We start from the raw sequence: 14,011 nt of genomic DNA, 5'->3' as shown, positions 1-14,011 counted from the left end.
ACGCGCACTGCTACGTGGGCGCGCTCGAAGTTGCGAACAAAAAGCGAAAGCCGCGAGCAAACTGCAGAAAAAATTTGCAGGTACAATAGCAGTAGAAGAGAACGAAAGAGAAAAAACGCACATACATTATGTTACAAAACAAAATAAGAAAAACGAAAACAAATAAAGATTGGTCGAAACAGTATATTTGAAGTCACTGCTCAATCGAGGTAAGAATTAATGTTAATTATAGTCGTCAGTATTAAAATTGTATCCCAAACGCATTTCTTGAAAGGAAGGTAGAGCTTATTCCGAACAACGAAAAGAAAGAAACTGGACCCATAAATAGGGCACCATCAGCATTGGCCAGAACACGTTGACCAAGCCCAGGGGAACAAGGGCAACAACTTTTCCGGATGGGCTTCTGGTTTCAGAAACGATAGTTACGCATCTAAATAAGTGTGCCATTTCGGGTCACAAGAGAAGTCTACGGAGCCCTCCCGCTTTCACTCCAACCTCCCCTACCCCGCCATCCCCGCAAACCATTAAAGAAGGAGACAAAAAAAAAAAAAAGAAGCAGGCAGCCATCTGGAATAAAAGAAAAGGATACGCCAAACAACCGCTTGTATCAAAATGGAACGGGTCAGCAGCTGCGCGTTTAATGACGGAGCGCGGTTGCCAGCACCGATTGCCAGACATCGACTTTCTATTCCGGTGCTGTTTACGGTCAATCGCCTTCGACTGACAACGTCGGGAAACCTACTTGCGTTCCATTATCCACATACATATGCCAGGTTTCGATCTTCCCTCGAGTACTTGCGACGCTTAGCTTTTCTTTTTTTGTAAGCCGTTGTTCATTGATTCCCACCTGCGCTGACCATGCAGCAAAGTGCACTGAGCTCACTTCATCGCGTCCGTCAAACAGACATTTTGGTGAGAATCGGACAATGAGGTGTACACTGATTATGGGGGTAAGGCTACATGAAGGCAAAACGGAAGCAATTTTTACGGCACGTTGGGAAAAGGCGCTGCGAAGCACGCCTAAGCTTTCTGTGCGTGACGGGATACATGTTAGCGAAAGTCTAGCAACACTGGACGGACGTCGTTTCCCGGCACGGACTGTATCTTTTATAGGCCGGCCATGGGCAATCGGGAAGGAAGATTAGATATTGACTTAATCACCTGTATTGACACATAGGTAAAGGGCAAGCATTATACCGCAGGTAGCCTGGAAAAGACGCACGACGGATAAGAATAGAGAAGGTATAATCATTTAGGCATCCTTGGCACATGGGGAAATTAGCGCTACATAGAACCACTGGCTGCGAACACTTCTGTGAAACTTCTCTTTTGGACACCGTCAATCTCGCATCTACATTATTATCACCTCATTTAGGGGCACTGCTACCCAAATAGCCTCACTAAGCTCCATCTAAAAAGAGAGAGGCCCTAAAACTATATTTAATCTCCATATAGAGACTGTACCCACGTTAAATGAACTTTTTAATGCGAACTTAATGCGAATGTCATGTTGAAAATGCGGACATAGCAAAGTTATGTAGCCTCTACAATGCTCGTGTTTCCATCCGCTCTATACAAGCATAAGCACGGGCACGTCTTTCTTTTTTTTTTTTTTAATATAGAGCGTGAACTTTCGCTTCACACACTTTCATACCATTTATACCGGCATTTCTTTCACCAGCAAGCCACGTACACAAAGTGTAGGTAACAGATGCCGAAACACTGGAGTCTAGACTATCCGCAAAATCTTTATTTCGGCCATTCTGAGCTTATTACCGGATTTTAGTCGACACCCGTGGTTCATGCTAACAAACCGTCGAACATGATGGAAATCGATTGCCCTAAAATTTAATAGTGTTCTATGCTCTTGGCCACCGATATTCCAGCCATCTTTCTTACTATTCTCCGCTGCAGATTCACGAACATTTGTTCGATTCTCCATGCCCAATGCCACGGGAAGTACCATACCTCTGAATTTATTCAGCGACACGTTAACAAATGTGACCCATGGTTTCTGGGCAATTTCCACATGCTACGCACTTGCAGTTGCCATTGTGTGTGTGTATATATATATATATATATATATATATATATATATATATATATATATATATATATATATATATATATATATATATATATATATATATATATATATATTGCGGTTCTACGAGCTAAGACCACGATATGATTACGAGGCACGCCGTGGTGGGGGAGATTCATTTGGACCACCTGGGATTCTTTATTAACGTGCGCCAAATGCAAGGTACATGAATGAACGTTTTTTTTCTTCTTCTTTGTTTTCTTGTTTGTTCTTTTTGCATTTCGGCCGCATAAGAGTGCGACCGTCCCGGCTGGGATTCGAACCCGCGACCCCACGCAGCTAACCATTATTATTATTATTATTATTATTATTATTATTATTATTATTATTATTATTATTACTATTATTATTATTATTATTATAATCGGCATCCCCTTTGAAACGGGGCGGGTACAAACGGTCCCCTAGCCTGCTTGATTTCATCAGGTTTTACTACATACGTACATCGCTATCTAGCATTTTGTCATTCGGATCTCCATCTTAACTTTTACCACTATACTGTACTATTACCCACACCCACTTGCAGTGACTCCTGTTCCGTCAATACCTTGCCTGCTTTTCTTGCCCCAGTACTCTAATCATTGTCTTTTACTTATCTCGACTGCTGACCAGCTAGTTAATCATTTCACCTCCTTTGATGCCAACGCTTCTGGAAGGTGGACACCCCCCTCCCCATACGAGGCTCGCTGGACGAATATCTTGGCGTTCCATTAGGACGGGTCGAGACGCTTCCGCCCCCCCCCCCTTTTTTTTTTCGTGTCTCATTCAGTGGCGCATATCTGCTTCAGCGTTTTTTTTTTTCACTGACCCTGCAGTAAAGCCTCTAAATGATTTTGATTGCGATCAATGCGGTAATACATCCTTGCTGGAACTTATGGAACCGTTACCGAATTGTAGGGCTCGAAAACCCCTCGAGCAGCGCGATTTTTTTATCCCGTTGCATTAGCCGAGCGGAGCAGAGACATGAAGACATTGAAACATGACAACAAGAAAACAGTGATGAAACGTGATTTTCGCTCATTCCTATCCGACAGCCCCCCTCCCCACGCCGCGCTCTGCATCGCAAGGCACGGAGTGGTCCCTTGGAGATGAGTGCCCGAATAATCGCCTTTTGTCTTCTTCCATCCTAATTCACTACCGCTTCCCTTCACCGCATTGTTTTCCAAGCATATCGGCCGCACACGCACCGGTGTCGATAAATGGCGGGATCCAACGAACGACGCTGTAAAACGGCCTCCGACTGAACGACGAGACATGCGCAGCCATCAAACGAGGCCGACCATAACGCGGCGCTACCATCACGGGGCACCTAGAGTTACTGTATGTGCTACCGCAGGTAGCACATACAGTAACTACGGTAGCATATACGGTACAGTGGCTACGGTAGCAGTAACTACGGTAGCATATACAGTAACTCTAGGGGCACCGACAGTCGGCCGGTTTGATCTTGCGAAAGCAGCGCCGCCGTGACGTTGGTGGTCGCGTCACGCTGCATGGAGACACCGACAGTCAGCGGAGCGCTGGGTAACTTGGCGAGTTCGTTTAGTCACCTCGGCCACAACTTTTTCTGGAGTCGCAGCGACATTTATCGCTATTCTTTTTTTTTTTAGCGACGCAAACAGCCCGATAAAGTTCCTCAACATAGCAATCAGGGCGCATCAAAACTGCTTGTCTACGGCAAAGCATGATGCTCCGTTTTAGAAAATCGTCAGGGGGGCAGGGGGAGGAGGGGGGGGGGTGCTTTCCCATTTCACATTCCAACCACCGACTCGCCACTGCAAGAGGTAACTTAAAGCTATAGTTCGAACATCCGGAAAACGCCTACCAACAACTGAAACATTAAAAAAAGAAAAAAAAAGAAACAATCCGGGCAAGTCGTAATCGTCACTGAGCAACTTTTCGCTAAAAAAAATGAGTGTTTTGGGGCCGCGATCTGGCGACTGTCCAAAAGAAAAAAAATTTACCAAGACTGGTCGGTAAAGAATCTGCACGCTGGCCGTATCGCGGTGAAAAAAAAAAAAACAACTACGAAGCGATAGCGGCGAGGTTTATTTAAATGTTACACGTGCGACCTCCGTGCGCGTTTCACAAGCCGTCACGAGTGTGCCAGCGAGCGAGTACTGCAATACAAAGCCCTCCCCGCTATACGCCATCACTTCCGCAGTGCCCTGCGTGCGAGTGTGAAAATTCATATTGAACAGCATGCGACCGTTCGTCGTTCCGTTAAGTGGGCTTCTCCCGAGAATGCCACCCATTGCGGAAAAGCCAGCTTCGGCGATCGAACGCCCGAAATTGCATTCGAAAGGACGTGGTGGCTAAACATGTGTGTCCCGCGAAAAAAAAAGAAAGGAGAAAGTGATCAATGGGGCTAAACATTTAATGCGAAAGCCATTCGTTATGCAGTAACACAACAGATTCGAATCCGCCCATCACGAGTATTGTTGCTTAAAAATAATTTCCGTGCTTCCTTTACTATTGTTCGTGACTGTCAGAACAGTTTTCAGAGACGCGCCGCAGAAGCTGTAAAAAACGAAGCTGCGGCAAGTTTTCTTTCAGGCGAAAATGTCTTCGCTCAAGAACGCGTACAACGGCTTCAAGTTACACGCGGAAAGAGACGCAGCGGCAGAAATATATATATACCTAATTAAAAATCGGCAGACTACAAGGATTCCTCTATAGCTTTGACCTCGTTTACTGCGGCAACAACAGGCTCCCGAGGCAAAGACCGCCATTTTCTCAGGAACAACATTTTCTTTGCAAATGGACACATCTCCATATAGTCCGCTACGTACAGTACTGCCTTACGTATAGCTTCCGAAATACACGGACAGACGCCACCGCCCTCGGAGTCTGTACGTAGCACAATGCAAAGGAGCGTCAAAGCCGTGGAACAGCGCAGTGGTCATCGCGTCCAGCCCTCAACTGCGCGCATATTCCCGTAAGGACACCGAGGTCGAAACCCAGCGATGGGCAAAGGTTCGTATTTCTCTGCCTCATGCGCAAGGGTGAAGCAGAGGATCAGGTGAAGACGACGACTTCACAACGACAGTCGTCGGCGTAACAATGGAACATATACTAACATAGTTCAGTGCCTCATCAGACCCCCTCGTGCGCATTGCACTGCCTTCGATTCTTGTTTCACAAGATATTAATCCTCTAGATTGACGTCCGATGCCCGAGACTGTACAAGCAAGTGGTTTAGTCAGGTTCTTGCATATTCAGCGTCCGAGAAAACCGACACTTACATGACCTGAAAAAAAGTACCCGAGAAGTGAAGTGCGTTTTACTACAGCAGATATCGAGCAGGCAGCGTCAACATGCCAACCCGTCGTAGCATGTGACGTCTTCAATCTCAGCGTCCAGGAAACAAAAAAAAAAAATGGTTCCTGCCGTAACGAAAACGAGGAGACGGTTATACGTTCAACGCGTACATTCGGAAGGTGCTTTCAGCAGCGTCTAATTGCGGTACTTAAACCACAAACCGGGATTTCACGTTCGTAACGTGTCATTCGGTCGCAAGAATCGACATGAAAGGCAATTACGTCTCTTAGCTGTCCTCGGGTCTCACGAGGTTAACGAACGAGGTTAACGAGGTTACTCGGGTCGCGAGTAAAACGAACGACGAAGCATAGCGTAACCTCGAATGGAGCGCGCTATGGCTTCTGCCGGTGTCGCCGCGTGCTGATAACCGGCTGCATTTCGGCGACATCCGCTTATCAGGTGTGTGTGTGTGTGTGTCAGCGTCGGCCTATGTGCAGTATGCGACAACAGATGCGCCGCCGTCAACACTGTCAGCAGATCGTCGGCGTCGAAATCGGGTCAGCGTCCTATTGTCGTTATGCCAATGCGACAGAGCGTGTATACAGAGCGCAAAGCAAACGGATGGGAGAGGCGCTATTAGCACATGTTGGCAAGAAACGTCAAAACGCAACTCGCAACAACACCGCTTGTCTAGTGCACGTTTTCTTTTTTCTATATTCCACTCCGTCCATGAATAAAATAATAACAAATAAAGATAACGTCCACGTGATAATGATCGTGTTTAATGGAATACCCTTTGAAACGGGATGCGACAAATGGTCACCTAGCCTGCTTTATTTAATCATATTTTACTACATCTATCGCCATCTATAGCCCTTTTGCCTATCCGATCCCGATCTGAACTTTCGTCTATCACTATATTGTAGCGCTACCTACGCTTGCAACGACTCTAGTTCTATCAATCTCGTCGTTGTCTTTCTTTTTTTCCACTAATACTCTACACATCTCTTACATCGACTGCTTACCAGTTTATTCTTACAGCTTCTTTGAATCCGAACACTTCTGGAAGGTGGACATTCCCTACGGGTCTCGCATGGCGAATATCTTGGCAAACATCTCATACTCAACAAGCAAAGCACCCACCCACGCTTGATTCGCAAAAAAAGAAAAAGAATCGGCGTTTACAACTGTACAGTTCGAAGCTCATTATATATATATATATATATATATATATATATATATATATATATATATATATATATATATATATATATATATATTATCCGGCACAACGGCCACATCAGACAAACTGCGATAACACTGGTATACGGTGGTATAGTAACCTCAAAAACCTAGGGCAAAGAATACATCTCGCAAACGGACTAACACGGTGATAAAATTACTTTCCGTTATGAGAAGGGATATGAACGCCGCTCGCAAAAACAAAAGGTGTTGGTTGGCACAAGATGGCCCCAAAAAAGCGAGCTGAGCTTAAGGTGCCACGCAGTAGCGTAGCGACATCATCGACAATCGAAAAAGCCAGAGTTGAGAATGCGGCTGTTGGAGCAAGGGCGAAAAATCTAGAAGAAAAAGAAAAAGATAAGAATGTCGCAGGAACTATCGAAGATGACTGTCAAAAGTAAGCGAATAGCATGTGCGGACCACAGAAATCAAATGAGCCCGCTAGCAATGCTACTTCCGAAATATACTACCGACATCGATAATGGTGTTTGGTGATAAGGTGGCGCAAATAACAACCGACACTGGATTTTTCTTTTTTTTTTAGACGGCATTTTAAGACGACGACGACAACGGTGTGATGACGAAGGAGTCACAACGGCGGAGACGGTGACGACACGACGACGAAGGCAGCACGCCCAAGTCGAGGAGACGACAACTGAATCGCGACATCGCGACGTCGGAGGTATGACGCCAAGCGTGACGACATTGCCGCGACAGTAATGACTGCGCGTCTGCGCTTATCTGCCCCCCCCCTCCCCTCCACTCGCTTAATCCCCGGAGCCCAGATACTCATTCGACCATTCTCGCTTTACATAAGAATAAGACGTTGGTGCTCTCAAAGAATTATAGTCCAAAGGCACATCACGCCCGATAAATGTGCGGATAGTTAAGATTAGAAGTTTTAGAGCAGCATCAGAAGAACCTTGTGGAACTGTTATAGCCGAAACGAAAGAGCACCCCGCCAACTGGAGTAAGACAAATGCAGACACCCACGCATCGTGAGAGCAGCGGAGAAAAGTCCGGCCACCGACCAGGAAAAAACGGGCGAAAGAGCCAAAGAAAATAGGGGCGTTTGTTCTGTCGGCGCCTCCCTCGTTACAGTGTGAATGGAAGCAGGCAGCAAGAACAAGCCTTCAACTGTGTAGTACGAGCTACCTCGTTCCTCTTTTAGGTGTGTGCTATACGGCCTAAACTGACGCACTAAAGATACATGAACAGTCGATCGATTAATCCGAGTCACGACACGAACGACGCACAATCTTGTAAAGTGGAGACAAACACACACCTTTGACCGTCGACGCGGCGAGCGGCGTGGACCGTGCCAGGGGTCCCAGCGAGCCCAGGGTCTTGTTGGCAGCGCCCACCGGAGTCGCGCAATCTGCGAGAAAACAATTGAAGTTAAAATGTAACGTCCCGAAACAACACGCGGGTTATGAGAACCACCGTAATTAGGGCGGGACGTGGGGGGGGGGGGAGGCTTCAATTCAGTGTCAAAGTTTTTATTATTGTTACTACTTATTCCGCACCCGAGGCACCGGTAGACGCGGTCGGCAATCAAACCCACAACCTCGCGCTCAGCAGCACACAACGTCACAGCCAAGCACTAGTGCTTGGCTGTGACGTTGTGTGCTCGGCGCCCGTCTATGATATCGCGCGAATCATGTCGTGCCAAGAATTTTCTTTTTCCTTGCATCCGAGAATACTGATGATCATTATGCTGAAAGTGAAAGGCGGTTCGCGGGTGATTAGGCGCCCAGCCCTGCTATACCATATGTACGATCGTATCAAATGCCAAATACAAAATGTCGACGCTTACGGGCCTTTTTTTGTGTCGAGTTTGACGGCACGTCGATAACCACCGATCAAATCCATCCATTATACGCGCTGCGCCCCAAGGAGAGGGAGCACGTAACAGCCCGCGTCATCAACAATGAGGATTCGGCATGAGCCAAAACGCCACTGCGCCTCTTTCCGAAATGCACGTATACGGCAAGAAGGCGCAATGGCTGTTGGGTGCAAACGTTGAATATCTAAGCAACGTTCTCACCCTACAGCCGAGACGCCATTGCGTGTTTTTGTGAAATGATGCACGTTCAGATCGTCTCTGCGCGTGTGCGCGTGTGTGTGCGCGTTTCTAACATGCCATTTATTGTGCGTGCGAGAACTGCACACCAACCCTACACAACACGTGGCACATCGACGGTCTCGCAACAATGTGTACACCTTGCAACACGGAAAAGTAGTGCAAGTGTTTTGCATCTAAAGAAGTGGCAATGACAGGCGACTGATGCAGAGGTGGTACCAGTCCGGTCATACATGTCACACATGTACATAGAGTAAACCATCATACTCATGCTGTCGACAGGAAAGAAATACCGGTTCGGTTCTGGTTCGGCGGGCTCCGATTTCGTTCAGGTTCAGCTCCGGCTCGGAGAAATAAAAATGGTAACGGTTGGCGAACCGGTTCGGTACAGTAAACTTTATCCTGCCCTATGGCGACATGCTGCACAGCGCTATAGACTTGTACGCGTGGCGCCCGCACCGGTATTGTCAGGAGGTGCAAGAGATTGGCTCCCTGGCAAACTTGAGGCGGAAATCCATGTTTTTTTTTTTCGTTTTTTAGTGTTAATATCAGCGAACTTTAATGTTGCATACAGCTAGAGCAGTCATACAAATAAAGTCTGTCATCTTAGTCACTGTCGCCGCAAGTGTGCGGTTGCCTCGACGCGTCCTCCCTCTTTTCCGTTTGAACGGAAAAACTTTTGGATTCGAATACGAGTATTAGAGAAAAACGAGCGTCTAATATCGAATATAATGTCGGACATTATCAATTCCTTAAGAAGTGAAAGATTTCTCGCATCTTCTTCGGAAAAAAAAATGGGGTAAGGGGGGGGGGGAGGCTTGTTTACATTATTTTATACATGTACAGCATGTAACAGTATGGTCACATCTGGCGCAAGCTTACACTGAACTAAAACAAAAAAAAAACGCCAGCTGCATGTAGTAGAGTGCAGTGCTAATTGGAAGAACACACGGCAATTCCACAGCGCCGCACATCGCTTTGAAGGAACCTAAATATGATGAGATTGGTGAAATAATAAATTTACTCGTCTGTATTGAAAACGCGAATTCATAAGCTGCCTAAGAGGAGGCATATGCTTACTCAACGAAACTATTGTGTGCCAGATGACCTCGTCCGCGTGTTCCTTCAGGAACACGATAGTCTACAAAACTGCTACGGTCGTGCTAACTAACTATCACCGAGTCGATTACTCGTTTGCATATTTCTTTCTCCATTATACACTGCAAGAACCGTTGTTGTCCCATATAGTATTCGAAGGTAACGAATATTCGACAACCTCGAGTAGTGAATTCTCGAATCTAGTACGAATAGTAGAGCAAGGACTACATATACCATTCGCATTCGAAATTCCGAATATTCGCATACTCCTAGAAGAAAATACTAGTCTTCAGAGGGGTACTAGGGCACGGGTGTGTAAAAGGGAATTCTACCGGTCACAACCGAATTGTTGTAAGGTCTTTCTTTCGCAAATGACACATTGCAATTAAGCGATACAACAATGGAGACTTTTAAATATAAATTATCGTGAATATATCGAAAGATAAAAGATATAGATATTATTAAGACTAATGTACTAGCATATCACTTGCACAGGGATTACACGCGACAATCCTGAAGCAAAATGAAGTGAACTAGTCTCACGACTACCAAGCCCTTCATTTTTTGCGCATCACAACGTCCACAAATCGAATATATAGAAATGAGCAACTAATAAGCGTGCAGTGCACAGCTGAAAGAACTTCGCAAAATAATAAAATTTATCTGAAAGCACAAAAGTAAAGAAAGAAGCACAATAGAAATAGCTTCTTTCAACTAATTTTCTTGAACATTTGCGGCAGGCTCGCCAAGCTTGTCTCGTCAAGCGAAATAGGATGCGGCTTGATTCTGGGTACAAAAAAAAATAAAGAAAGAAAGCCTACAGAAACACGATGCCTTAACTAACGATACAAGAAAGCACTAATGAATGTCTGCTATACCTCGCCGTTCTCGAAGGTATAGCGCTGAACAGTGAGCATTTCGAAAGACAAGACGGTACGCAGATGCAAGAAGAGCAGCAATCGTGAAACAAAACTGCGGCGTATAGATACGAGGCAAGGCTATTGCACAGCTGTGACACCGAGGCGAAAGCAACAGCACCGACGCTCCTCCGTACAGGCAGCACGCGTGTTATAGAAACCCGAGAAGGTCAGGAAGGGTTGACCTAGTGGCTGAACAGGAGGCAATAACTGAACCAACCAAACTCGGCGCTCGATTCGGCGCCGATCTATTCTCACGCCTCCGCCGATGCCGCAGGGCCTGGCCATAAGTGACCTTCGTAACAAGAGTAAAAAAGCGAACGCTTCCACGTACGGCATACACTAATCGCATGACACCAATGCTTCGAGCTGGCTAACGAGCGCTTGGTGCGTAGGAATGATGCGAAGATTGGTGCTTCGGAGCGATGAACAAGGACAGTTTGTGCTGAACACCCCGACGATCTTTCTTATGCAATCACGTGGCGCAGTGTCTTGCGCTGGCTGAACCCGGGAAAAAAAAAAAAAGAACTATCCGTTGACACACCTTGTGCCCCGCAATTGATCCGTAGAAATATACGTGCGTTGTGCTCTGCTTGGGGGCACTAAACGTGCGTAGAACCGTGGCACACAACAAAACGAAAATTTCCTGCGCCTTCTACAGCAGTGGTCACCGTGCACTGAGAAGGTGACGGCATTTACTAGCGACGGAAGTGTTACAAGAAGCTGAGCTAGTTGGGGATTTTTTTGTTTTTTTTTCTTTCCCGGGGTCACCGTCTTCTTTGCTCGTTTCTGTCCTGGCGTGTGTGTTTTATGCTTTATCTAGTAATAGAAAGCGAGGCTATATATATAACCCAAATACAACCCGTACCAGATGTTAAGCTGATAAGAACAGAAACTACACTTTGGCCCGCGTCGGCCTCGTCGACCATGTCTTAAGCATGTCTTAAAGCCCCTTAAACTTCGTAATGTAGCGACACTCTCCTCCTCCGCTTTCACTCCTCCTCGTTTCTCCTCTCTTTCGCTCTCCCTCCTCGACCGTGGCGCCGCCTACACTGCTCGAGCGTAGCAACGGCGCCAACATGCGCTACTCGCCACTCCGTAGACGCTTCTCGAGCAAAAATGGCGCTGATGCACGGCGCGAGGGCCCACGTGATGCTATCAGGCCAACAGCGACGCGGCGTCGGCCTCGGCCAGAGCGCGCGAGGAGGAGGCGGCATTCTTCAAAGCGTGTCGCTACTTTACGAAGTTTAAGGGGCTTTACCACGTCTGCGTTCGCACAGCCAGCCCTCTCTCTCTGTCGGCGTTCCAACAGCTTGCGTATCTCCTTTCCTTTCCTTCCGCTCCACCATGGTGGCGGTCCCGTCGAAACGTCAGGCGTGTCTAGTTTCCTCCGGCTCCTCGGGGTGGAGGTCCCGTCGTCCACGCGAACGTATATAAAGATCACGTTAAGTGAGTCCGTACCTATGTTCAAAATTCTGTGTCACCCCTGTGTCGTATACTAAACAGCTTCGCTGGTTCTTCACGTTCACAGAGTGGAATGGCTCATCCTTTTTTTTTGTTAGGTTCTGGTTCAGGCACGTTCTAAAGGTATCGGTCGAGTTCGGGTTCAGCTCCGGCTAGAATTCCGGTTCTGGTACGGTTTTCGGCCCGGTTCGACGCCCTGACCGTGTGCCTATAAAGTGGAATTTTTAAGAAGGAATGCAGTTAGCACTGCGGTCCGACATGCACGTCCTTAGTAATCTATGAATAGCACAATTAGGAAAAACATGTAAAATGACATGGCACCCTTTATAAGCACCAATTAAATCAGACGGTACACGCTGATTCAAAATAAAAGTCTTCCTCCAGAGTCCTTTATAGTCCGTCCCAAAACAATACTCCATCTTTACAACTTATAGAGCTATTATCTACAACCGCCGGAAAAAGCGAGCTACTTCGTCTTCCTGTCTACGGCGTACAAAGGCCTAAACGCGATAGAAGCTTTGTTCCCGCAGCCCCGGCAAGCTTCCGGCAACGCTGGCTTAAAGGCCAAGTGCAACGAAATTTCACTTTGACTAAATTTGTTATACAAACGAGTAATATACGTACGCTACTAAAAAAAGAAAATAAATACCTTGCCACATTTGCAAGGCTGGTGACTGCCCAATTTCCTGATTAGCGGCTTTTAAACAGATCGTGTTTCTTGACGCTATCTTTTTTCACCCTGTTCTTGCTGCCCTAATACTCTTATGTACCCCCTAATGATAGGCGGTATCGCTGGCAGTTTCTCACTCCGGTACCTCCCGATGCTGTATATAATTTGTAAGCCAGTTTTTTGTACATGTGCTAACAAACAATGAACTTCCAATTTCGAACTATAGGCACACTACGCGTGCACCTGGCGGTTAACGGATACGACGTAAATCCCAGCCCACGTCGCCTCCTAGATTTCTGGGCGCGCCGCAAGGAGCCGCGGGCGTCGCCCAGGCTGTTTCACGTGACCAGCATAGACGACCGAGCGAGCCGAAGAGCGTGCCTAAAACCGTAAACGTCACGACGTCCTGCTCCCACGTGACCGAATCCTGCGTGATGACGTCACGATCCATACACATCCTGGGTTCGTAGAAAAGCTCCTAGAGCAAATCTAGAGGTGGACGAACACCGAAGTGTTCGAACACGAATCGAATACGAATTGTAAATATCGAATAGACAACCGCAGACGCATACACGTATTTGCAGCAGGAATGCTTATTTCCGCCCAATTAGGTACCGCAGCTGCACTCGATCATGATTATATAAACAAAGACTAGTTAGCTTATTATCAGGGACAAAGAATAAGTCTTAAACTCAGGATTGCTAATTGCCACTAAAAGCTGCACCAACAGCCTCTCAGCCTGTTTAGAGCCTCGTTACAAAATAAGCTTTCCAAGACTGAATGGCTGCTGTACGAAAAAGAGCTTTAGAAGAACGCTAAATAAATGTTTGCAGAAAAAGGAGCAGCAGTTTTGATTTAAAAAAGAAAAAGCTTCTGAAGGACTTGTGTGAAGAAAAAAACATGTAGAAGGACCAGCTGCGAGTAAAAATAAATACTTTACTTGACTAGGCTGCCTAATACTTAAATCGAAAACAAAACTTGCATTATTCATTTTGTTCCTGCATTCCTTCGAAAACTTTTGTCGTTGTTCCACTTCTCAAAATTTTTGACGGTTCAGCAGATGGAGAACAGCAACAATATTTTCCCAGCAGGTTGTAGCAAAAAAAAAAGAGTTCTATCGAGTATTGAAAATACCGAATAGCTTCTTTTCGTATAAGAGTAGTTGGTGTGCA

The 14,011-nt window shown here is 46.3% G+C and overlaps 1 protein-coding gene across 4 annotated transcripts in view; it reads right to left on the bottom strand.

The window, feature by feature from the left end:
* Orp8 (Oxysterol-binding protein-related protein 8) overlaps positions 1 to 14,011 on the bottom strand; it is a 131,154-nt gene that overhangs the window by 78,655 nt on the left and 38,488 nt on the right. For 3 of the 4 annotated variants that reach the window (XM_075690286.1, XM_075690287.1, XM_075690292.1), the window contains one exon: positions 7,893 to 7,985. The exons of the other annotated variant lie outside the window; for it this stretch is intronic. In XM_075690286.1, coding sequence (XP_075546401.1) covers positions 7,893 to 7,985 — 93 coding nt within the window. The remainder of the gene's footprint in view (positions 1 to 7,892; positions 7,986 to 14,011) is intronic. 4 annotated transcript variants of the gene reach the window in all.

Source organism: Dermacentor variabilis, chromosome 4 (genome assembly GCF_050947875.1).
Source record: "Dermacentor variabilis isolate Ectoservices chromosome 4, ASM5094787v1, whole genome shotgun sequence".
Taxonomy (NCBI): domain Eukaryota; kingdom Metazoa; phylum Arthropoda; class Arachnida; order Ixodida; family Ixodidae; genus Dermacentor; species Dermacentor variabilis.
The sequence above is the reverse complement of the archived record's forward strand: the minus strand, read 5'-3'. Positions and strand labels throughout refer to the sequence as shown.